General features: G+C 43.4%; 1 protein-coding gene across 1 annotated transcript in view; it reads left to right on the top strand.

Annotated features, from left to right (window-relative positions):
• The first annotated feature begins 269 nt into the window (after positions 1-269).
• The window catches only part of SHROOM4 (shroom family member 4), a 217,442-nt gene continuing 193,791 nt past the window's right edge, over positions 270-23,920 (top strand). Inside the window, exon 1 of the mRNA XM_007450927.1 lies at positions 270-392. Within this exon, the coding sequence (XP_007450989.1) occupies positions 276-392 (117 nt within the window). The 5' untranslated portion in view covers positions 270-275. The remainder of the gene's footprint in view (positions 393-23,920) is intronic.

Genomic DNA, 23,920 nt, shown 5'->3' with positions numbered 1-23,920 from the left:
TCCATTACGCGATATCCCTCCGCCTCTCCTTCTTTCTTTTCTTTTCTTTTTTTTCTTCCTTCTCCTTTCCCCCCCTCTCTCCCCCTCTCTCCAGCTCCGTGTCATTTCCTCCTTGCGCTCGCTCGCTGCCCGAGCGTCTCCAGCCAGGAGAGTAGGCGGAGCAGGGCGGTGCGGGGTGGCGTAGCGCTGGAGGGCTATGGTGGTGGAGCCGCTGGGGGCGGAGGCAACGTAGCCCCCGCGGAAAAGGAGCCCCGCGGCCCTGAGCCGAGCGGAGGATGGAGAACCGGCCTGGGTCCTTCCAGTACGTCCCTGTGCAGCTGCAAGGGGGGGCGCCCTGGGGCTTCACCCTTAAGGGGGGTCTGGAACACTGCGAACCGCTCACAGTGTCTAAGGTAAGAACTGGCGGCTGTCCCAGCGGTGCCCAACTTTGAATGGGCGAGCGGGTGCGCAGGCTGCCGCGGGACGCGGCCCTCAGACCAACTTTGAAACTTGTTTGGTGCTGGGGATGAAATCCCCGACGTGAAGCATTAGCTGCACTGGTGGGGGGGTGTCTGGCCACCAGCCCCGGCGCGGACACCCCTTCGGGGTGGCGGGAGCGCTGGATGAGAATGCGGCCGGCCCCGGGTTAGAGCCCCACGCGCAGACACCTCGGGAGGGCTCGGGGGCCGATTCTGCTCCCCAGTGTCTGGGCGGCTGCTCCCCTCCGTTGGAGCTGGAGGAAGTGGTGGCTGTTGGGGGTTCCTCCTTGGAAGTTCCCGTGCCTCTGCGGGACAGCGACTGGCTGAAGGGACAGGCAAGGCGCCTTGGCACATTTCTTCAAGGCGTCGGTCCCTGGATCGACCGGCGGGTCATCTCGCCCGGGCAGGTTGCGGGGCGAGGGTCCGGTGTGGGAACAGAGATGAGGCATCGGTGGCTTTCGTCAGCCTCACTTCCCACGGCCGGACGCGCGCACATCCATTCAGCCGGTGGGGCGTTGCTACTGCCGCTTGGGCTCGGCCTTTCCCTCCCGCCGGAGTCCTGCCCCAGCGCTGGAGAGATTTCCTGCACGTTGAGGAGAGTGGAGGAAACTTTTGCGCCATGGAGCGCAGCTGTGCCGCCGCCGCCGCCGCCGCCGCCGCCGCCGCCGCCGCCGCCGCCGCCGCCGCCGCCGCCGCCGCCGCCGCCGCCGCCGCCGCCGCCGCCGCCGCCGCCGCCGCCGCCGCCGCCGCCGCCGCCGCCGCCGCCGCCGCCGCCGCCGCCGCCGCCGCCGCCGCCGCCGCCGCCAGGGTTTGTTTGTTTTAGGAGGCTGTGGTCTGCTGGGAGCCAAGTTGCAGCTGAGGGCAGGGTAGAGGAGCTCTCCCGAGCACTACAGAATCCCTGAGCAAGCCATCCCCCCGTAGGGGTGAGTGTAGCGGGTGGGGGCCGCGGGGGCTGTAACTGGGAAGAGAGATTTGCTGGACGACTCACCTTGAGGCGCCAGATGGCCAAGGGAGCGAACTTCACGAACTTTATCCTGTTGTTTTTTTTTGTTTTTGTTTTTGTTTCCCTGAAATGCTCAAATCTGAAAAGCCCTTCCCCTTCCAACCCGCTCAAATTGCAGTTGAGGTGGAAGACGTGGGTTTGGGCTGCAGATAAAAAGATGTGGGTTCTCTGTGGGGAACAAATATCACTTTATTGTTTTGGCTTCTTAACGTGGGTCACGTCTCAGCAGGGGATGGCGAATGCCCCCGCCACAACCCCGCGTAACCTGTGCCCCTTTCGCCAGGCACCGGAGCTGCTGGTTAACTTGTAGGGGGTCCTTCAGGCCTTGGGGGCCACACTCTTAGCAATCCTGGGGTGTTGCCATGGGGTGTACCAATCATCTTGAGCTCCTGAGGCAAAACTTTGAGGGGCTGTCAGGGAAACCTGGGATCTTTAGCTTCCCCAAACACCAATAACCAGCCCAGATCTTCACCCAGCACCCCCTTTCCCCATACTAGTCATGTATTTCTAACCAGCCTAAGATTGCTTTGTCACCCACTGTCACGCCATTCCTTCCCCCCCACACACGTCACTATCCCTTTCCCTCCAGTATTATCCGGAGGGAGTAATAAGCTTTTTTTTTTTTTTAAACATTCTCAAACAACCCCTTTGAGGAGGGGAATCCTGGCCTTCAGGAATTTTTTCTAATCAAACTCCTCCTCTCCCTGCTCTTTCCACCAAGGTCAGAACTGTCTATGCAGCCCTCCATGGTCTGGCAGTTCCCCCCTTTCTTTTTCTCCTGACACCGCCCACAGACTTTCCAGTCTGCCCAGACAGCCTGCCTTGGAGAGGTCATTTTTCACCCCTGCCCAGGGCTGACCCATCCTGAGAAGCACCCCAGAGAGTGGTTGCTGCTGTGGTCCTGGATTGTTTTGTGAGCCAGCAGGAACATGGCAAGGGGGTGTTACTAAGTATGGGGCAGCCAACAATTTGTGGTCTGGCTGGGGGATTATTTGAGGGTAGATGAGGGTTTCCTTGGCCAAGCTGTTGAGGAAATGACTCGTGTGTTGAGAGGCAGGGTGCCTTTTAATGACTCCCTTTCTGCTGAATGTACAGTTGACCCCTATTATATATGAAGGCTCATTATTACACACATTTGGATATGCAGGGGGTAACATCATTTCTCCCATCTATCCCAGATAGCTTGATTCCTTCCAGTAAAAGCCAGCTATATATAACCTGGCTAGCCCTATTACTGTATAAAGGGGCCATGGCATTTTTGTAAGGTGCAATGGTTGCCTGTATTTTTTTTCTTGCCAAGACAGTATGTGGCATAGTTCATTAATCCCCTATTAATTTTTCTACCTTAGTTTTGTTTCCCCTTATGCTTCAGAACAATACAGATTTCTTTTTGAAAATAGCTTCAGTCTGTACACATTGGTGGGGATGGGATGGAAGGGTGTACAAAGAGAATTGTATTGACAGATTGAAAACTTGGGTTCTAATCCTTGCTCTGCCACTCACTAGCCCCAGGATCCTGGGTGCATCACTTGCCCTCCCTGGGCTTAGGTGTCTTTAAATAAGACTATGACAGTCTGGTAGCCAATCCTTTATGCCAGTGGTAGGCTCCAAATCTATATTTTCTACCACTTGGAGAGTTTCTTTTTTTAATTATTATTTTTATTGAAGTATAGTTAATTTACATTTTTGTGTTAGTTTCAGGTGTACAGCATAGTGATTCTTTTTCATTCAGGTTATATTCCATTATAGATTATTACAAGATATTGGGTATAATTCTCTGTGCTATACAGTAAATCCTTGTTGCTTATCTGTTTTATGTGTAGTAGTTTGTATCTGTTAATCTCATACTCCTAATTTGTCCCTCCCCCTCTCCCTATCCCCTTTGGTAACCATAAGTTTGTTTTCTGTGTCTGTCAGTCTGTTTCTGTTTTGTATATAGATTCATTTGTATTATTTTTTAGATTCCACATAAAAGTGATATCATACAGTATTTGTCTTTCTCTGTCTGACTTATTTCACTAAGCATTATACTGTCTAGGTCCATCCATGTAGCTGCAAATGGCAATATTTCATTCTTTTTTATGGCTGAGTAGTATTCCATTCTATATATGTGTTTGTGTGTGTGTGTATATATATATATATATATATATATATATATATTACATCTTTATCCATTCACCTGTTGATGGAATCTTGGGTTGTGTCTATGACTTGGCTATTGTAAATAGTGCTGCTAAGAACATTGGGGTGCATGTATCTTTTCGAATTAGAGTTTTTGTTTTTTCCAGCTCTATACCCAGTAGTGGAATTGCTGGTTCATATGGTAGTTCTATTTTTAGTTTTTAAAGGAATCTCCATACTGTTCTCCATATTGGCTGCACCAATTTACATTCCCACCAACAGTGCACAAGGGTTCCCTTTTCTCCACATCCTTTACTTGGAGAGTTTCTCAATTCTTCTGGTAGTACTGCAGTTTGTGAAGGGGCATGGGGCAATACCATTGAGGGATGTATCCAGTCTTGGCGGCCTCCCACCCCAGTGACCTTTTGCATGCCAGCTTTGTGTTTCCAGAGTAGGTGAGCACTGGGTTGCAGACACTCCCTGGTGGAGTCTGGGCTCAGGGAGTAGGAGAGGACTGTTTTGGTGACTCCAAATCACTTGTGATGATCTCAGGTCAGGCAGAGACAGAGGTAAGGTGCCAGAACCATGGTAAGAAATATTGGAGAACCTTCTTTGGTGTCATGGGGAAAAACACCAAAAACGATTTGGATCTGATGTGGTGTACATGCTTGGAGATAGCTTGTGGAACAGGTGGAGGCATCTTGGGAGTCGAGGAATTTGAGGAAAGATGATTAGTGGGAAGAGTGCATAGAGTGTGAAAGTGTATTTCATATTTGTTATGGGGGACCCTTTGGATCAGGAAATAATCAGGTTGGGGAAATCATCAGTTCCTATAGGCTCCTATGATTTCCCTGAAAGTAGGGAATTCAGCTGCCGAAGTTGTGGAGACTGGTATAGCCTTCTCTTAACAATTAAGTGACAAAAAAAGAAGAAATGTTAAAAAAAAAACAACTATTATTATTGATTATCCTATGTGTTAAGGGATGGTTTATGATTGCCCCATACAGTGTGATGTTCCCAAAGAAATGTGACCAACTAGAGAATTGGGCCCATGCCCTTGGCGTTATTGATTCCTTTGGTTAGCATCTACCTCGTTGACCCAGGGGGCCTGTCTGGATGAAGTGGAGATTCTCTTCTAATCAGACTTGGCTATTTGCTACCTAGGGGTCCCCCTCTACCCCCTCTACAGCGTAGACAGTCATCCATGAAGTTGGCTCCATGCGCTGGAAAAGATCCACTTTGGAGGGTGGGTGACCTTTTCAAGGTTCTGGCGCGAATGATTATGCATCAGATAGGGCCTCTCAGAGGCCTCAGAGATTCAAATTGTATCCTCCTGTGGTGTGTGTGCATGCGTGCGTGTGTGAGAGAGAGAGTTGCTAAGCTGTAGTGTAAGATTCCTATACTCATTTTGAGTTCTTGGAAATGTGCCCTGAGGTTGGCTGAGGGTGGAGAAAAGAAAGGGTGGAGACCAATGTGGGGATGCAGGAAAAGGAGAAGGAGGAAAATTGGGGAGAAGGACAAGACATTGCAGAAACTGGCTCACCCTACATATTTGCCCTTTTCCTGGCCCGTTTTTGGTGGCGGTCTCTATCTGGCACAGTGAAGGAAGTGGATGCTAGTTACTGCCCTGGAACAAAGTAGGGTGGGATGGGGCAGTAGCCTGGAGGAGGAAGAAGCTTCACCTCCTCCACTTAGTGTCCACTGATGTTGCTATATTATTTTATCCTCTTTGGACCCAAGATTCTATTTGCCAAATGAGGGTCGTTGGCCCATCTTTATTAGCACAGGTGATGTGAAAATGAATTGGGCAAACCCTAATTCTGTGTGCCATCCTTAGCCTAGGAAAATGGCAGGACATGCTCTTTGTTTTTATACCCTCCCCCATCCCCACTATGACTTTATTTCTAGAAGAAGCACACAAAGAGGCATTTGAGATTTCAAGAGGACATGGGTAAAGTCAGATTCAGGCTGTCTTGTGGCTGGCAGTAGATTTGGCTGTGACTTTGAGTTCTTGTTGGGTGCAGAGGTAGTGTTATGTGAGAAATGGTAGTTCTGTGAAACCTTCTTAGTTATGTTACAGGCCGGGCCCACCCCCAGGCCAGAGCTTGGCATTCACAAAGGGACCCTTCATGGGGTGTGCTTCTTGAGAGCTTAGTCCAGCCTGGTTACTTAGATGAATCTCCTCCTCATCTCTGATTCTAGAATCAGCAAAGATGTCTACTACCTCAGTTCCCCAAATGCTCCTCTCTCAGAAAGTAAGCTTTTGGGGACATGGGGTAGGAATCCATCCAGAGAAATACAAAGAAGGTTGGAGGGAGGTAGTAAGGCAAAGAGGGTGGGTGGTATGTCTGGTAACCCTTGGCTGAGCTTTGGGTACATACTACTTTGGGGCCTGCTGGGCTGTCACAATACACCTGGTAACCTATTGCAATCCACACATGTGCTCCCTGAAATGAAAAAAGGCCAAGCCTATTAGAGGCTTTTCCTTCTCCAAAACCTCAAAGAAAATAATTCAACTCCAGCTGGAAGACACTTGAATGTTGTCTCTTAAACAGAATTCAGATGATTTTGCCCCTTGCTCTCCTCCATCTCCTCCCAGGAATTTTTTTTTTTTAAGAGAAAAGGGAGACTCAGATTTGAGGTTGGTGTTTATGGAGTGATTATCTGGAGGGAACATCAGAATTTTTATAGTTAGGCTTCTTCAGAACCAGGGGACAAAAATATGCTGACCTGTCTGAGAAAAGTTAATGAAGAACAGCAGAGATTAAGTGAAGGGCTGCTCTCACTAAGCACCCTCCTTCCCCGCCCCTCACCAAAGGGCAGACTCAACTCAGGCCTGCTAACGGAATGCTGTTCTTTGAGGTGGCTGGAATCACAGATTATCAGAGTGAGGAAGGCCTTGTGGAAGTCACCTGGTCTTAATCTTAACCGATCCATGTGCAGTAGCCCTGAGCTTGTTCTCCTGTGGTCATGGGGGAGCTCACTCCCTTCTTAGCCAGTCCATTTCAGTGTTGAAAAGTTTTGACTGTAGTAGACATCTTTTTCTCAGGTCGAGCTGAAATCATTCTCCATCTACCTATTCTCTATGGGTCCTATAGCTCTGCCTTGTGGGACCACACAGAACAAGATGCTTTCTCTTACTTAGGACAACCTTTGGGAGGTCTGAAGACAAAGACTGTGTCTCTTTGTCTCATTTTTCTAGGCTAAAGAGCCTTAGCTCTTTCAGCTGTTCCTTACAGGATCTGAGATCCAGCCTCCTCCCACTCTGGATGCACTCCAGCCTGGCCATGTTCCTCTTGAGTTAGGGAGCCCACAGCTGAATGCAGTAACTGAGAGTCTGACCAAAGTTAGGTAGGATCATGCTTTAAAATAATACAGCTGAAGACCACTTTGGCTCTTTCTGTCATCCATGCCATACGAAGACTCTGTGTCAAGCAAAGCCTTTTAGTGGAAGTATCTGTGCTGCTGCTAAGCCACACCTGCCCAAGGCCTCTACCTAGGCACCTGGGACAACTACATACGAGATTTAGGAGGGGCATATCTCATCACTCACTATGTATTTAAAATTGCCCCTAGCCCTGCCCCTAGCCCAGGTCAGCCTTGGAAAAAGTGTTCTAAGGGAGATGATAGAGAAGGCATAAGCCATGAATTCCAGGAGCATATATATTTCTACAGAGTTACAGACAAGGAATTTGTATAATAGAAGAAGGAAGTGGCAGTTGGCGAATAGTGTCAAAATCAGACCTCTAGAACATCAGATTGATTTGATTTTTAACCAACTGCTGGCTTGGAAATTGTAGGAATAACCTCTATGAACTTAATTTTCCCCTTCTGGAACAAATAGGTGTCTCCAAGATTGAAGATGCTGACCCTATGTGACATACAAGCAGTCTCCAACTTATGGAACCCCTCGGTAGGAATTTAGACACAGCAGTCTGCAGCCCTGTCAGATGTTTATTTCTGTGCACATTGCCACTGGCACTGGCTGCAAATCTCCTATTGTTGCTGCCATTCCTGTGTTCTGAGGTCTTCTGTTTGTACCTGGAATACCCACAAGAGTCGTTCCTTCTGGAGGTCTTGCACTGACAGTCTCTCCCCTCCCCCACACCCTCACATCTACCAGTTTGTCACCTGAGTTGGGCAAATACCTTTTCTTGCTACTGAAGCCCTGATCGGGGAGTGTATTGAAGTGGAGCTTAATCTTCATTATCACTGAAGGATGAGAGGCCTGGAGAAGAGAGTTAAAGTCTAGGAAATATGTCCCCCGACACAGTTATTGATGGTGGCCACGTTCAGAACAGTTCTGGAGAGGCCTCTTTCATCTATAGTGTATCACTGATGAAATTACAGAACCTAACCACCATTTACAATATTCTGTCTATAGGGAACTGCATTTAAAGCTCCAAGCTGCGTATTTACAAAAGGTTATCTTGGAAAACAATCCATAAGTCAGGGACAACAAGTGCTCTAGATATCTCTGTTACATAGATGTAGATGGGTTTGGGGTTTCTACTACTATCACTGCCCAGGTGCTCATATCCTTGATCCTGGGGCCAGATTTGTGTGTACATACAGTGTATGCATCATTAAATTTCTCTCTGAAACTGAACTCCAGGTTTACCTGATTTATCTTGTAATCAGCAAGTGACCCTTTTATATTACTTATGTTGGTACCTAGATCACTTTCACTCAGTTTCTGTGAAGGCAATATTTTGTTTCCTGGTGCTCCCCTGAAATACCCGCTTCAGACAGACTTCAATTAAGTCATTAATGAACAAGTTGAGATAAATTTTTCCCTGCTAAAGACTGTGTTCCAAAGACTGGAATGGGATAGAGGTTTGTCTCCTTACACCCCTTCGCCCTATCCAGTGTAAACAGGCCAAGTGGAAAGATTGTCTGAGGCATTAGTTTTGCAAGGGATGATTCGTTCTTCCTCACATCACACTGGCATGTTTACTTGGGCACATAGCCATCCTGGCTGGGCACTGAAATTGCAAAGATCAAGATGACTTCGTTTCTCAAAGAGACTAACTCCTCCCCATTGACTTCACCTCCACTCCCTCCTCTTTCAGTGCGAGTCTGTGACTACGCCATGCTATGGGATGAGCACTGCCTGGTAGCAACAGAGACAAATTTTCCATGCATCTAGGCTACCTTTCTTTCATGTCCAGTCTTTGGTTCCCAGCCCCCACCCACCAGCACCAAGTTGCTTGAGGCCTACATTTGGGACTGTCTCATTCAAGTGTCACTACTTCTTGGTTCATTCATTGTCTTCCCTGCCCGCTGTCCAAAACCCAGCTTTTTGTTGTTGTTGTTGTTTCTCTTTTTTTGGTACAGTGGGCCCTTCTAGTCTGCTGTACCAGTTCTGTCCCTCTTGGCTCAGCCATACTTCCGGTGTGGGGAGGTGGGGGGAGAGAAGTTCACAGAGTTAAGGTTGATAAAGTTTGAAAACTCTCAGCAAATTGGTAGCTGGATCAGGGGGAACTTTTCTCATACTGTGTCTCTCTCTGTCCTGTTTCAGTGGAGGACTGGACCTTTGTCGCATTTCTGATATTCTCTTATCAACTCGCTGAGTAATCTTGGCATGTTATTTCACCTCTCTGTACCCTCCTGTTTCTTCTCAGCCTCTCCGAGGGGCAAGCTTCTGCTTTATTGACGGGATGCTAAGAGCTCCAGGATCTTCGCTCATGATCTAGGCTGTGGAAGTGTAAAGGCTGACTGACAGCAGGCAGTTCTTCCAGGGCTTAGCTTTTCTCCACGCTCCTACTTCCTATGTTTCCAGAAGTGGCTGTTTCCTGGTATGTTCTCAGGGACGGCGTGCCGCATGGTCTGTTAACTTTCACTCAAGTCTTTTAATGTTACATCTGTGAGGAATGCGGGAGGTGGGACTAATTTGACAGGATCAAGGGTTAAGCCCAGTGATGGACAGACCCTTTGTGGTGTCTTCTGGCCCCCACCCTAACGCCACTCAGCAGATTCCCAGCTGTATGGTCTTCTCTCTTCCTGAGCCTCTGGCAGGGAAGTTTTGAATGGTTCTCCTGTACTGCCTTTCATGGTCCATCAGAAATTGATTTTTCTTTTGGGGGAGGGGGTTGGGGGTGAGATGAGGTAGACCTGGGAGGAAAGCTCGTTCAACTAGTTATTCTGGAAAGGGGTTAGAGTCTCATGGCTGCTGCCCCATCTTTGCTTATGAGAACATGACAAGCTAAAGCCTTGTCTTTGTTGGGCTGCCTTGCTGCTTTCCATTTCTTTTCATTTGTGTTTGATTTAAGTAAAACCTCCTCTGAAAACTTCTGCAGGTAGGCAGTTTTTGATGGCATATTATCTCTGACTTAGAGGGTGAGGGATGATATCTTGGAGACTCAGGGGAGAGTAAGTATTAGTTCTTGACTCTTATGTTCTTTGAAGGACTTGACTGAGAGTTTGGAGCTCTGTGTTAATTTAAATATTGTAATCAGGGAGTAGCAAGGCAACAGGAGGAAAAGTGGACCAGGCAGGGACTTGGATACTCCACTTGTGTGGTTGTGCCTCATTGGATGGAGGTAATGCCGTTTGGTTGGATCTCAGCAATCTCTTGAACTAAATGCGTGATCCAGGCGTAGATATGGGAGGATAGGAGAGGTAGTGGACCTGCTATGTGGTAAATACTGCTACTTGTAGGTGTTTTACATATATTCTTACTTAATTTTTACAGTAACTCTTTGAGGTAGATATTGATCTCCCCATTGTGCAGATGAGGGGACTGAGGCTCAGGAGAAGTTAAGTAACATGGATGAGCTGGCATCCATGGATGAGCTGGCATTCAAATTGACTTCTGTCTGACTCCATATCCCAGACTGTTTCAACGCTACCATGTTTACATAGGTGAAAGAAACAGAGAGAGAAAAAGAACTGGATAAGAATATAACAGGGGGTGGGGAATGAGAGAAATTAGAGAAATGTAACTTACTGCAAAAATTGGTACTGTTACCAGTACATGCCAGTCAGGGGTCAGGGTCAAAGGAAAGGTTTTGTTTTGTTTTATTTTGTTTTAAATCTCAAGTCAGGGTAAGAAGTATAAGCTTGGATTCAGAAGACCTGAAGTTCAGTCTTCGCTTTGCTGCTCAATATTTGTGTATGACTGGGCATGTCATTTTCCTCTCAGTGTCTCCATTTCCTCATTTGCAAAATGAAAATAATAAAACTTGCATTTTTTTCCCCAGTAGGGATAGAGATTGATTTTATCTTTTATCTCATATAAATACTAGATGTGTATGTGATTTAAGAAAGGAAAAGCATTCTACAGGTGTCCCTTATTAAGCAGAAATGCTCTTAAGGGAATTCTGAACTTAAAAAATTAAGTGTATGAAGTTACCAAATCTTTGGAAGTTGTATGAAATGGCAGGACATCTTTAATGTGACGTTTGCTCCTGGCAGAAGTTGGAGGACCAGACATGATTTCTGGCTAATGTTTGAAGAGACAGCAATTTGAAAGGCTATGCTAAGCCTTGTTTGGCTCCTACCTAAGAGCTCTCAATTAAGCTTCCAATCAATCAATCAGTCCACCAGTCAACACGCATTTGTTGAACACTTTGTAAAGTGCCTTACCCTAAACTAGAGAATACAAGAGATAGCCATCATGGAAGACCTGTTCCCTGGAAATGACAGTTTTGTTGAAGAGAGGCACTACTGCAAGCCTGGGGAACAAAAACCTTAATTTAAGTGCTGAAACCATGGGCTAGGATCTAAGAGCAACATTTTAAAAAATTTATTGAAGTGTAGTTGATTTACAATGTGTTAATTTCTGCTGTACAGCAAAGTGATTCAGTTATACATATACATACATTCTCTTCATATTCTTTTCCATTATGGTTTATCACAGGATATTGTATATAGATCCCTGTGCTATACAGTAGGACCTTGTTTTTTATCCATTCTGTATATAATAGTTTGCATCTGCTGATCCCAAACTCCCAATCCATCCCTCCCCGACCCCTCCTTGGCAACCGCAAGTCTGATCTCTATGTCTGTGAGGAAGAGCAATATTTATTCAGTGAGAAGAGATTTCATTGCAGGCTGATGTGGTTAGGGAGCTTTGTGGAGAAAGGAAGAATTGAAGCTAGGCCTTGAGGGCTATACAGGATTTAGGTAGGTTGGGGAGGAAGAAAGGCATTCATTCCAGTTAGTACAAGTGCTGCATGTCCTAAGGACTCAGGCGACAGGCCAGTTGGTTCACCCCCACAGTGAAATGAGTAAGAGTATGAGCTCCCCAAGGGCCAGGTATGTGTGGTTTCTTCATTTATTCACTTATTAATTCATGCATTAAATTTATTGAGTGCCTGTTCTAGGAGCTGAGATATACTTCCTATGGCCTGTGAAACCAGTGCAAAGCCCCATAAATGTCACTTTTATTTGCTTTCTAAAAATACTTTCATAGTGCGTACCTTGGACCAGGCACTGGTTTTCTATTTTAACACATATTAGCTCCTTTATCAATCCCATTTTACAGATGAGGAAATTGAGGAATAGAGAGGTTAGGTAACTTGCCCAATGTGATACTGCTTGTGTGGCTGGATAAGTGGATCAGTGAGGATCTGCTTGAGTAATGAGACATAAGGGTGAATGGATTTGAGCCAGTTATTCTGAAGAACCTAGAACATTGGGCTATAGAATGGATTCAGGTTGGAAGTATGTAGCCATTTTGTTGTTTTTTGGAGGATTAGAGTTAAAGTATTAAAAATAAAGCATCTAACACAGTACCAGCCATATAACTGCTTACACAAGGAAAGACCTATACTGAACAATTGGAGATGGCATTATAAAGGAATCAGTCATCTTGGCAACGTGCTGACTGTTTTTAACACATTAGCAAGTTGCCAGAGGTTGTGGTAATGTACACCATTTGGATCTGAAGAAATGAGGGAGAGGCAGGAGTTAGAGATGAATCCAGTATTTCTCATCTAGAAGGCTCTAGGTGGTGACGGAGATTGGGAGGGCTAACCAGGTTTAGTTCAGTTTTGGATCTTCTGAGACCATAGGACCATCAGGGAAAGGAGTTCCATAGGCAGTTCAGAAAAAGAAAAAAATTTATTTAAGGCCACTGGTCAGTTAAAACGACAAATAATTATTTTAGGAACATAATGGTTAACACAGATGATTTACTAATCTGCTGATTGTTGTGGAAATGACTTAATTGCCAGACAATCTCATGCCCCAACAGACATTGGAACAGGCCTGCATTGTTATTTAATGGGCTTTTCTGGTCATAGTTTGGTCTTGCTATCTCCTCCAATCTGCAGGCTGCCTAGTCACCTGAGGTATTACTGGCTGAAGTTCTTTCTGCCTAACTTAGTACTTTCAAGTGATGGGGAAGTCCAAAAATCAAACAAACAAAAAATAGAAGAAGCTGTCAGAACGCCAAAGTTCAGACATGAAGCTGGAAATGTTAAAAGATTCGAGGCTGTTAAAAAACATCAGTTGTCTTGCCAAGATATTTAAGGATTGTTTTCGCTATATGGAAAGTAAAATGTGGAGGCTTCGTAAGGCAAACTCCACTGGAGTTTCAAGTCTGGATTGCATTTTTGTTGTTAGTAGTTTTATGCTCTCTGCATGGGGGAGTATTATTAATCTGTGAATATCATTGTTCATATTTCTGCAGTAGCATTGGTTCTTAAAATGTGACCTTTGAAAAAGCATTGTTAAACTTGCAAATATGATTTAATTGTTTTCAGTGGTGTCCTCACCGTACTTTCATCCTGAGCTTTATATTAAAATAAAAAAGAAACTAACACAACATTGTAAAGCAACTATACTCCAATAAAAATTAATTAAAAAAAGGAAATAGGGATTTACTTCACAAATTCATTGGCTGCAAATCTGGCTGGAAAACATCACTTAATTATTAAGAGACTTCTGCACATTTGGAGTCATTATCTGACCCAAACCCTAGACTGGATGTCCTGTATACTTACAGAAAATTCTCAGGAAAGGTTAACTTTCCTACCTCCATCCTTCTTAGATTTGCTTTCTAGATCCATTACTTATTTTTGTACAGCATCACATGCTTTTCTGCATGGTGAAAAACTGAAATTCAGAATGTTGTAAAGATGCTTGTGCCATGGAACTTGGTCTCTTCACTCCCTCCCTCCTCGTAGACAAAACTCATTTCATGCTAAAAATCTAGTGGGCACATGGGTTCCTTTTACCTAACTCTGACCAGGTGAAATAGCTTGTAATTTATATTTGAAACTGATTTGAGTATCTAGCTGCTGGGGGTATTTTTGTGAAAAAGGCTTACCCAAGTGCTTGGGCTTTTTTCTTTTAAACATCTTTATTGGAGTATAATTGCTTTACAATGGTGTGTTAGTTTCTGCTGTATAACAAAGTGAATCAGCTATACATATACATATATCCCCATATCTCCTCCCTCTTGTGTCTCCCTCCCACCCTCCCTATCCCACCCCTCTAGGTGGTCACAAAGCACCAAGTGCTGGGGCTTTTGCAAGAGCCAGCTTGCCAGTTTGTCTCTGCTGTGTGAGCGCTGGTGGGAGGATGATACTCTCCCTCTCTGGATGTAAAGGGTTAAATATGTAATTTTCATGTTTTCCCATGCCTTTGGCTGGAGAAATGTGCAGTGTTCTGAAACCTGCCCAGGCCCTGCACATATTGTATCTGCTTAAGGAAGGTTTTGGCTCTTAGCCCTTCTCAGCTGCATTAGGGTTCAGGTTTCATCCTTCTCCCCTTCCAGCCACTAATAAAAGCCAAAAGAATTAAGGATCAGGGAGAGTTAATTCCCACTGCTAAGACCCAGGTGGGGCCCTTCCACCTCCCACCCCAGCTTCTAGGTTAGAGCCCTAATTTAGGGCTGAGCTCTAGTCTAAGCCTGTAAGTGACAGTGATCTGGAACAGGCCCCAGAAAAGCACTTGACAATCAGGTTTTGACTTATGTTGGCACCTCTCTCTCTCTCCCCCCTCCCTCCCCCCTCCCTCCCTCTCCTGCCTCCCCCCTCCCTCTCTCTCCCTTCTCCCTTTCCCCTCCAGCTCCTCTGTTGGGATCTTAGAAGAGACCAGGGGCCAAGCCAACCGATGCTATTACAGAAATGGAAATGATGTATCGTAGTTCCTTTCTTCTAAACCGGGAGTTTGGGATGAAGCTTCTACTTTTTTCTTAAGTCCCTGACCCAACTTCAGTACAATGTTAGGAGTCTCATTCAGAATAAGAAATGTCATTGATATCTCACTCAGCTTAAAAGAGATGCATAGTAATGAGCTCTGAAATTGTGAGCTCAGACAGAGAAGGCAGCTTTGAAGGAGGATCCTGCAAGAGCTGGGACAGGCAGGAAGAAGCCTCCTTCTGGAACAACTACACTATTGTAGTGGCCTCTTCAATGGTTTCCCTCCCTTTGATCATCCCCCCTTCCACTTAAAATTATTTAATATTTCCCTGCTACCTCCAAAATAGAGCCCAAACTACTTTAGCCTGGTGTAGGGACCATTGTCCACTGGGCTCGAGTCTTACTTTCTAGCATTCCTTCTAGGACCCAGATTCTAAGGCAGAGTGTTTTCCTCTCCACTCCCCCCACCAACACACCTGGGAAGTTCTGTCCTCCAAATTTCCCATTGCGATGTTCCTTGAGTGGCTCGGCTTCATATTGCCGACTCAGAAGGCCTGCTTCCTTCTCCCCTCCCCTCCCACTTGGGCCTAACCTTCAAGCCCTACTCTATGCCCCAAGCGCATCATCTCAGTCTGCTCCTGGTGGATGTAATCTCTCCCTTTTTGGAATGCTGGACTTCTGATTTTCCAGTAGAAATTTTTGGGGACTTTGACTGCCCTGTGTCTGGTTTGCTGGACCAAAATCTTCTAGAGGACAATGGCTGTGTCTTCCGTATCTTTACTATCCTCAGCACAGAACAGAGCAGATTCTCCATAATGGTTTGCTGGAAGAGTCAAGCAAAACTTTTGTACTCAGTAACTGGTCACGTCCCCCTTTCTTCTCCCCATTACAAATGAGAAAGCGAATATGACTTGAAGAGCTGGATATACTAGCCGAGTTTTCCAGTCTTTCTGAGAAACCTAGTAAGTGGGGTGAGCCTTGAATGACAGACACATACGAGCTTGGGACAGAGGGAATGAATAGAAGGAAGTAGTGGTACAGGTGGACACGGAGAGGGATCCCAGGTGCAACCCTGGATGAGAGGGGAGAGGGCGGCAGTGGAGGCTAGGGTCATCTACCTGCTTGTCCAAGAGCTGCCTCTAGTTGCGTTTGCAGTGGTTGGGTTTCTTGCTGCTGCAACTCCTGTGCGTGAGCTGTGTTCCTGAGGCTTGCATGTGGGAGAGGCCTGCTGGCTGATGATTACAGCATTCCCTTGCTGTTGGGAAGCGTTGCTACGAGACTCTTAAAACAGCAGCCACCCCTCTTGTTGCTGTGTTCAGGGAGGGCAGAGTGTGAGGCTTCTGCCTGATTCAAGTGTTTCATTGCTTCAGCTGAAGCAATGTGAACCTACTCTGTGTGTGTGTGTGTGTTTTCACTTTTGCTTAAGCGAGCCCTAACGTGTTCTGACTAGCCTTGGATGTGAGTCACCGTCTGGTATTTATACCCAGTGCCTTAAGTGTCCTTATTATTTGACCATGACATTCCTTTTCTCACTGTTTTACTCAAAGCTGAGAATGCTGAAAAAGGCCAAAAGGAACCTTCTTCGTCCCCCTTCCTAATGGGGGTCTCATCTAATTGGCGGCTGTATCTGTGGAAGTCAGTTAGGTTATGTCAGAGCACTAAAGGAAACACATCAAAACTCACACTGGCAGTACTGTGACAGTTTAAGATACACTGTGGGGTCTTCTCTTAATTTGTTCCTGCCCAGACTAGTGCTAGAGAGTTTGATTGCTGGAGCAAACTTTAGGAACAGGCCTCGAAAGAGACCCCAGGGAAATGTTTATCCTCATCAGGATCGCATAGTAAGTTTGCAAGGAGTACAGCAATCTGAGAAAGTCTTAGAGGAGATAATTCAGTCTTTGCAGGCGCTGGTGGAGAAACAGAATGTTAGCTTGCTCCTCACTGCTGTTCCCATTAAGGTCCTTCTGAAGTTGACAATTTTGTTTTGGGAGGGTGCTCTTAGAGTGTGGGAATGTTAACCCCATCAGGGGCACTGTTGTTATCAAAAGGACAGAGCCTCAGAGAGGAAGGACACGACTGCTAGCATGGTCATTTGGAGGCTAGGCAGGCGGTAAATCATTTGAGAATGAATTAAAAGTTCAAAGGGCAGAAGGGAATGCTTTGGGTGACCTCATAGGTGTGTGAAAAATCAAAGGGATAGCTGATGTGCTTTTATTTTTTGAGGGCTGATTCGAAGGAGCAAGAGAATGGAAGTACACAGTAGGAAATTGGCATCACTATTTTCATGTGCTTGGGAGTCAACTCTGGGATGGGGATGATCAAAGCTACCATTGATTAACTGCCAATTACATTCTGGGAATTTTATGTGCATAATCTCTAATCTTATCACTACTGTAAATTGATAGGATTCCTATTTTACAGATAAAAAAAAAGAGGCTCAGAGAGGCCAAACAACATTCTCAAGGTAACAAAGCCAATAAGTGGTACAGCTGTGCTTTGAACCCAGCTTGGCCTGACCCCAAATCCTATGCTTGTCCCACTATACTTTGGAATTTTGTGTCAAATCCTCTTTTTGTGCCTCACGTTCTCTTTCTAATACCAATATTAACTATTCCTCTGCCCATGTTCTGTGTGCCATAGCATTGGAGAAGAGGCAGGTCACACAGACCAGTCATTCCCAAGCTTTCCTGGAAAGTTTTTAAATATGTGAATTAGACTCTCAGGATTAAACAATATGGTGTTTGATATGTACTTAGTAGTGTCCCTATTCTAAGAGGCAGAAATTGAGGCTGAGAGAGTTTCCAAAATCCATTGGACCTGTAAGTGGCAGAGCTGGTATTCAAAATTCAGATTTTAGAGTGCCTTTCTTCCCAATGCCCATGATGCCTCTCACACTGGGACAGGGGAAGTGATAAACAAAAAACTCTTCAACTGTCTGATGGACAGTGTCTACTTGAATAACTTGTCTCTTTTTTTTTATCTCAAACCCCAATATATCAAAAACGGAACTTGTTATCTTCCCCTTGCCAAACAGGCTCTGTCCTTGGCCTCCTGCCTCCCACTCAGCCAGCACTGAAATCTTGGAGTCACTGCTTATTCATCCTCTATATCCAATCAATCATCACATGCTGTCAGTCCTTCTTCCTTCAAAATAGCCCTCATATCTACTCCCTACCTTTCAAATCCTGCTACTCCCACTCTCTTCCAAGCCCTTATTTATTTCTGGATTTCTGGATTCCTGGCTGGCTTCCCCGCCTCTAGGCTTACCCCTTTAAAATTTACCCACTTCCTCTATCTGAGAATTTTAATTTCCTTGTCTGTACAGTGAAGAAGCTGAACTGGCTGGTTGATCTTTGCCATTCTTTCCAGCTCTGATATTCTAGAGCAGCAAACCCGCCATTGACTCTCTTGTACTGCCCTCTCTCGCTTGAACAGTTGCTCTGGCTCCATGCTTAGTCTTGCATAAAACTCTCCTCCATATTGTTCCTAGCATCTTTATCTGAAATCAACTTACAGTTGAAAGGAATCTTAGAGGCCTTTCAAGTTGGCCAACACTGACCCACTGCCTGACTACCATTTATGACACCCTTGACTTTGGTTGACCAGGCTGTGCTTGAACCCTTCTGTTGATGGTAAAAACTCTCTCACAAGCCAGCCCTTTGCACTGTCAGGCAGCTAGAGTTGTAAAAATCTCCTACCACAAATTGACAACAAGTACTCTGCCTTTATGGCACTCTATTATTCAAAACTGTCTTCATTTTGATTTAAGTACCAACTCCTCAAGTTTGGCAACCCAAGTTCTCCATAATATGGCTTCTACCTTCTCTCCTAGCCTTAAATCCTGGATACTTCCTTTGCACTTCCTCCAAAAAAAAAAAAAAAAAAGGCTGACATTCGTTGTACACTTACTGGATGCCAGACGCTGTTCTAAGTCACTTAACATGTATTATCTTATTTAATCCATACAGCAACCATATAAATTCCTATTGTTCTTCCCCATTTTGCAGAGGAGGAAAATGAAGCATGTGGAATTCTAAATGATTTACACAAAGTCTCACAGCTAGTAACTGGTAGAGCTAGGATGTTAATCCAGAAAGCCTCTTTTGAGAACCCATGTCCATAACCCCTGCCATACACAGTAAGCCCCAAAAGTGACAATTCACAATTTCCTGAACATACCCAGTGCTTTGTTCATCATCTTCTTTCAACACCTTCTTAGTCCTATCTACCTGACTAAACCTGGCCTATTCTTTGAGGCTCAACACAAATTATACTTCCTTCTGGTACCATTCTACTCTATCTTCCATCCCTCCATTCTTCTTCCATTTTCCTCCCATAAAATCCTTACAGTTTTCTTCATGTCTCTGCTAGAGCTCATCATGTTCTTTCTAATGAGCAGTGTGAACCTGTTTTATATTCCTCATGGAGATTTTTTTTTCATATTTTAAGTTTATATGAATCTTTGCTTTCTGAATTTGGTTTCTTTCTTCAGCTCAAAATTTCATTTCTCTCATTGCCCTGTAGTTTGTACATTTGTTCCCAGGTACCATCAGTGACAGGGACAAAAACCAAACAGTTCAAGCATTGCCGTCTGTAATAATATTTTATAGTATATATTGCATAGTAATGTAATTTATATATGTATTACTTTTATATTACATTTATAAAATGTAATATGAATTTTATATATTATATTTATTAATTATATACTATAATATTAATTATATATTGTATTAAATATTTATTTATTTAAACTGAGAGCTGAATGAGGAGCAACCTAAAAATAAGGAAGGATTTTCTTAGAGCCTCTATTCCCAATATGACTGCCTTAACATTTATTACTTCTCATTTTCCCTCTTCCTAGCCCTTAACATTTTTTGCTATACTGTCTACAAAGTGATATAAATTTTGCTTTTTTACATCAATGGATAGATGGATGGAAGGATAGATACTTTGCCACTTGATCTAGAGATTGTGAGTGTGTGTGTGTGAAGTGTGAGGGGAGTAGGTGGTGCTGGCAGTTGTTGGATGTAGATGCTAAGAAAAAAACCCTTAATTTTTCCCCCAGCTTTATTGAGATATGATTGGCAAGTAAAATTGTACATATTTAAAGTGTACAATGTGATGATTTGAAACATGTATGCTTTTTTGGTGAGAACCCTTAAGATCTACTCTCTCAGCAAATTTTAAGTATGCAATACAGTATTATTAACTATAGTCACAATGCTGTACATTAGATCCTCAGAACTCATTTATCTTATAACTGAAGGTTTGAACCCCTTGGCCAACATTCCATTTCCCCCACCCCCTATCCTCTGTCAATGACCATTCTACTCTCTGTTTCTATGAGTTTGACTTTTATTTTTAGATTCCACATATAAATGATACCAGGCAGTATTTGTCCTTCTTTGTCTGGCTTGTTTCAATTAGCATAATGCCCTGCAGGTTCATCCATGTTGTCATGGCACTTTCTTTATCCATTTATCTGTCAGTGGGCACTTAGGTTATTTCCATATCTTAGCTATTGTAGATAATGCTGCAATGAATGTTGGAGTGCAGATATCTCTATGAAATACTGATTTCGTTTCCTTCAGATATATTCCCAGAAGTGGGATCGTTGGATCATATGGTGGTTCTGTTTTTACTGTTTTTGAGGAACCTCCATAATGTTTTCTATAATGGCTATACCAATTTATATTCCCACCAACAGTGTACAAGGGTTCCCTTTTCTCCACATCATTGCCAACACTTGTTATCTCTTGTCACACCTTTTCATGTACCTACTGGTCCTTTGTATATTCAGATCCTTTGCCCATTTTAAATTGGGTTATTATTATTATTTTTTTTGCTATTGAGTTGTTTGAGTTCCTTATATATTTTAGATATTAACCCATTATTAGATATACGGTTTGCAAATATTTTTCTCCTACTCTGTAGTTTGCTTTTTTACCCTGTTGATTATTCCCTTTGCTGTGCAGAAGCTTTTTAGATTGATGTAGTCCCACTTGTCTAGTTTTGCTTTTGTTGCCTGTGCTTTTAGTGTCATTTCCATGAAATCACTGCCAAAACCAATGTCATGAAGCTTTATCCCTGTTTTCTTCTAGGAGTTTTATGGTTTTAGGACTGTAAGTCTTCAATGCATTTTGAGTTTATTTTTGTGAGTGGTATAAGTGTTCAGTTTCATTCTTTTGCATGTGGATATTCAATTTTCCCAAAAGCATTTATCGAAGAGGCTATCCTTTCCCCATTGTGTGTTCTTGGCACCCTTGTCAAAGATTAGTTGACTGCATGTGCTTGGATTTTGGTGGGCTCTCTATTTTTATTCTATTGGTCTGTGTCTTTATGCCAGCATCATACTGTTTGGGCTACTATAGCTCTGTAATATAGTTTGAAATCATGAAGTGCAATACCTCCAGTTTTTTTTTTTTTTTTTTTTTTTTTTTTTATGCGGGCCTCTCACTGTTGTGGCCTCTCCCATTTGCGGAGCACAGGCTCCGGACGCGCAGGCCCAGCGGCCATGGCTCACGGGCCCAGCCGCTCCGCGGCACGTGGGATCCTCCCGAAACGGGGCACGAACCCGCGTCTCCCGCATCGGCAGGCGGACTCTCAAGCACTGCGCCACCAGGGAAGCCCAATACCTCCAGTTTTGTTTTTCTTTCTCGAGATTGTTTTGTTATTTAGTGTCTTTTGTAGTTCCATATGAATTTTAAGATTCTTTTTTCTATTTCTGTGAAAGATGCCACTGGAATTTTGATAGGAGTTGCATTCAATTTGTAGATTGCTTTGGGTAGTATAAATGTTTTATCAATATTAATTCTTAAAATCCAAGAACATGGTATATCTTTCTGTTTGTGTCTTCAATTTTGTTTTTTTTTGGTTGTTCTTGGATATTCAGCTTAGTTATTCCTTTTTTTCTTAAAAAAATTGAAGCATAGTTGATTTACACTATTGTGTTAGTTTCACATGTATAGCAAAGTGATTGTTTATATATATATATATTTTTTCAGATTATTTTTCTTTATATATTATTACAAGATATTGAATATACTTCCCTATGCTATACAGTAAATCCTTGTTGTTTACCTATTTTATATATAGTAGTGTGTATCTGTTAATCACATACTCCTAATTTATCCCTCCTCCCCTTTTCCCTTTTGTAACCATATGTTTGTTTTCTATGTCTGTGAGTCTGTTTCTGTTTTGTAAATAAGTTCATTTGTATTATTTTTTAGATTCCACACATAAGTGATATCATATGATATTTGTCTTTCTCTGACTTATTTCACTTAGTATGATACTCTCTAGGTTCATCCATGTTGCTGCAAATAGCAATATTTCATTCTTTTTTATGGCTGAGTAATATTCCATTTTATATACATATATATGTGTATATATGTCTCACATCTTCTTTATCCATTCATCTGTTGATGGGAACTTGGGTTGCTTCCATGTCTTGACTATTATAAGTGGTGCTGCTATGAACTTTGGGGTGCATGTATCTTTTTGAATTAGAGTTTTTGTCTTTTCTGGATATACACACAGGAGTGGGATTGCTCGATCATATGGTAACTCTATTTTTAGTTTTTAAAGGACCCTCCATACTGTTTTCCACAGTGGCTTTACAATTTATATTTCCACCAACAGTATAGGAGGGTTCTCTTTTCTCCATTTGTGTCTTCAATTTGTTTTATAGTTTTCAGTGCATAGGTCTTTCACTTCCTTGGTTAAATTTATTCTTTTTGATGCTATTGTAAATGGGATTGCTTTCTTAATTTATTTTTTTAACATCTTTATTGGAGTATAATTGCTTTGCAATGGTGTGTTAGTTTCTGCTTTATAACAAAATGAATCAGTTATACATATACATATGTCCCCATATCTCTTCCCTCTTGCATCTCCCTCCCTCCCACCCTCCCTATCCCACCCCTCCAGGTGATCACAAAGCACCAAGCTGATATCCCTGTGCTATGCGGCTGCTTCCCACTAGCTATCTATTTTACATTTGGTAGTGTATATATGTCCATGCCACTCTCTCACTTTGTCCCAGCTTACACTTCCCCTTCCCCGTATCCTCAAGTCCATTCTCTAGTAGGTCTGCACCTTTATTCCTGTCTTGCCCCTAGGTTCTTCAGAACTTTTTTTTTTATATTCCATATATGTGTGTTAGCATACGGTATTTGTCTTTCTCTTTCTGACTTACTTCACTCTGTATGACAGACTCTAGGTCCATCCACCTCACTACAAACAACTCAGTTTCGTTTCTTTCTATGGCTGAGTAATATTCCATTATATATATGTGCCACATCTTCTTTATCCATTCATCTGTCGATGGACACTTAGGTTGCTTCCATGTCCTGGCTATTGTAAATAGAACTGCAATGAACCTTTTGGTACATGACTCTTTGAATTATGGTTTTCTCAGGGTATATGCCCAGTAGTGGGATTGCTGGGTCATATGGTAGTTCTATTTTTAGTTTTTTAAGGAACCTCCATACTGTTCTCCATAGTGGCTGTATCCATTTATATTCCCACCAACAGTGCAAGAGGGTTCCCTTTTCTCCACACCCTCTCCAGCATTTACTGTTTGTTTGTAGATTTTTTGATGATGGCCATTCTGACTGGTGTGAGATGATATCTCATTGTAGTTTTGATTTGCATTTCTCTAATGATTAATGATGTTGAGCATTCTTTCATGTGTTTGTTGGCCTTAATTTCTTTTTTATATAGTTCATTGTTAATGTATAGAAGCACAACTGATTTTTGTATGTTGATTTTGTTTCTTGCAGCTTTACTGAATTTGTTTTTCAGTTCTAACATTTTTTTGGTACAGTCTTTAGGATTTTCTATATATAACAAAAGGTCATCCGCAAACAGAGACAGTCTTACTTTTTCCCATCCAACTTGGATGCCTTGTATTTATTTTTCTTTCCCAGTTGCTCTGGCTAGGACTTCCAGTTCTATGTTGGGTAGAAGTCTTGAGAGTGAGGAAACTTGTCATGTTCCTAATCTTAGAGGATAAGCTTTTAGCTTAATATTTACTACTTCTCATCTTCCCTCTCCCTTACCCTTAACATTTATTGCTATGCTATCTAGAAACTGATATGAATTTTGATTTTTCACATAGATGTATGGATAGATGCTTCACCACTTGAACTTGTAAAATTTAGTGTGTGTGTGAGAGAGAGAGTGTGTGTAAAAAATAGAGATAGAGAGAAAGAGAGAGAGAGTGGTGGCGGTGGTGGTGG

Source organism: Lipotes vexillifer, unplaced genomic scaffold (assembly GCF_000442215.2).
Source record: "Lipotes vexillifer unplaced genomic scaffold, Lipotes_vexillifer_v1.1 scaffold129, whole genome shotgun sequence".
NCBI lineage: Eukaryota > Metazoa > Chordata > Mammalia > Artiodactyla > Lipotidae > Lipotes > Lipotes vexillifer.
The sequence above is the reverse complement of the archived record's forward strand: the minus strand, read 5'-3'. Positions and strand labels throughout refer to the sequence as shown.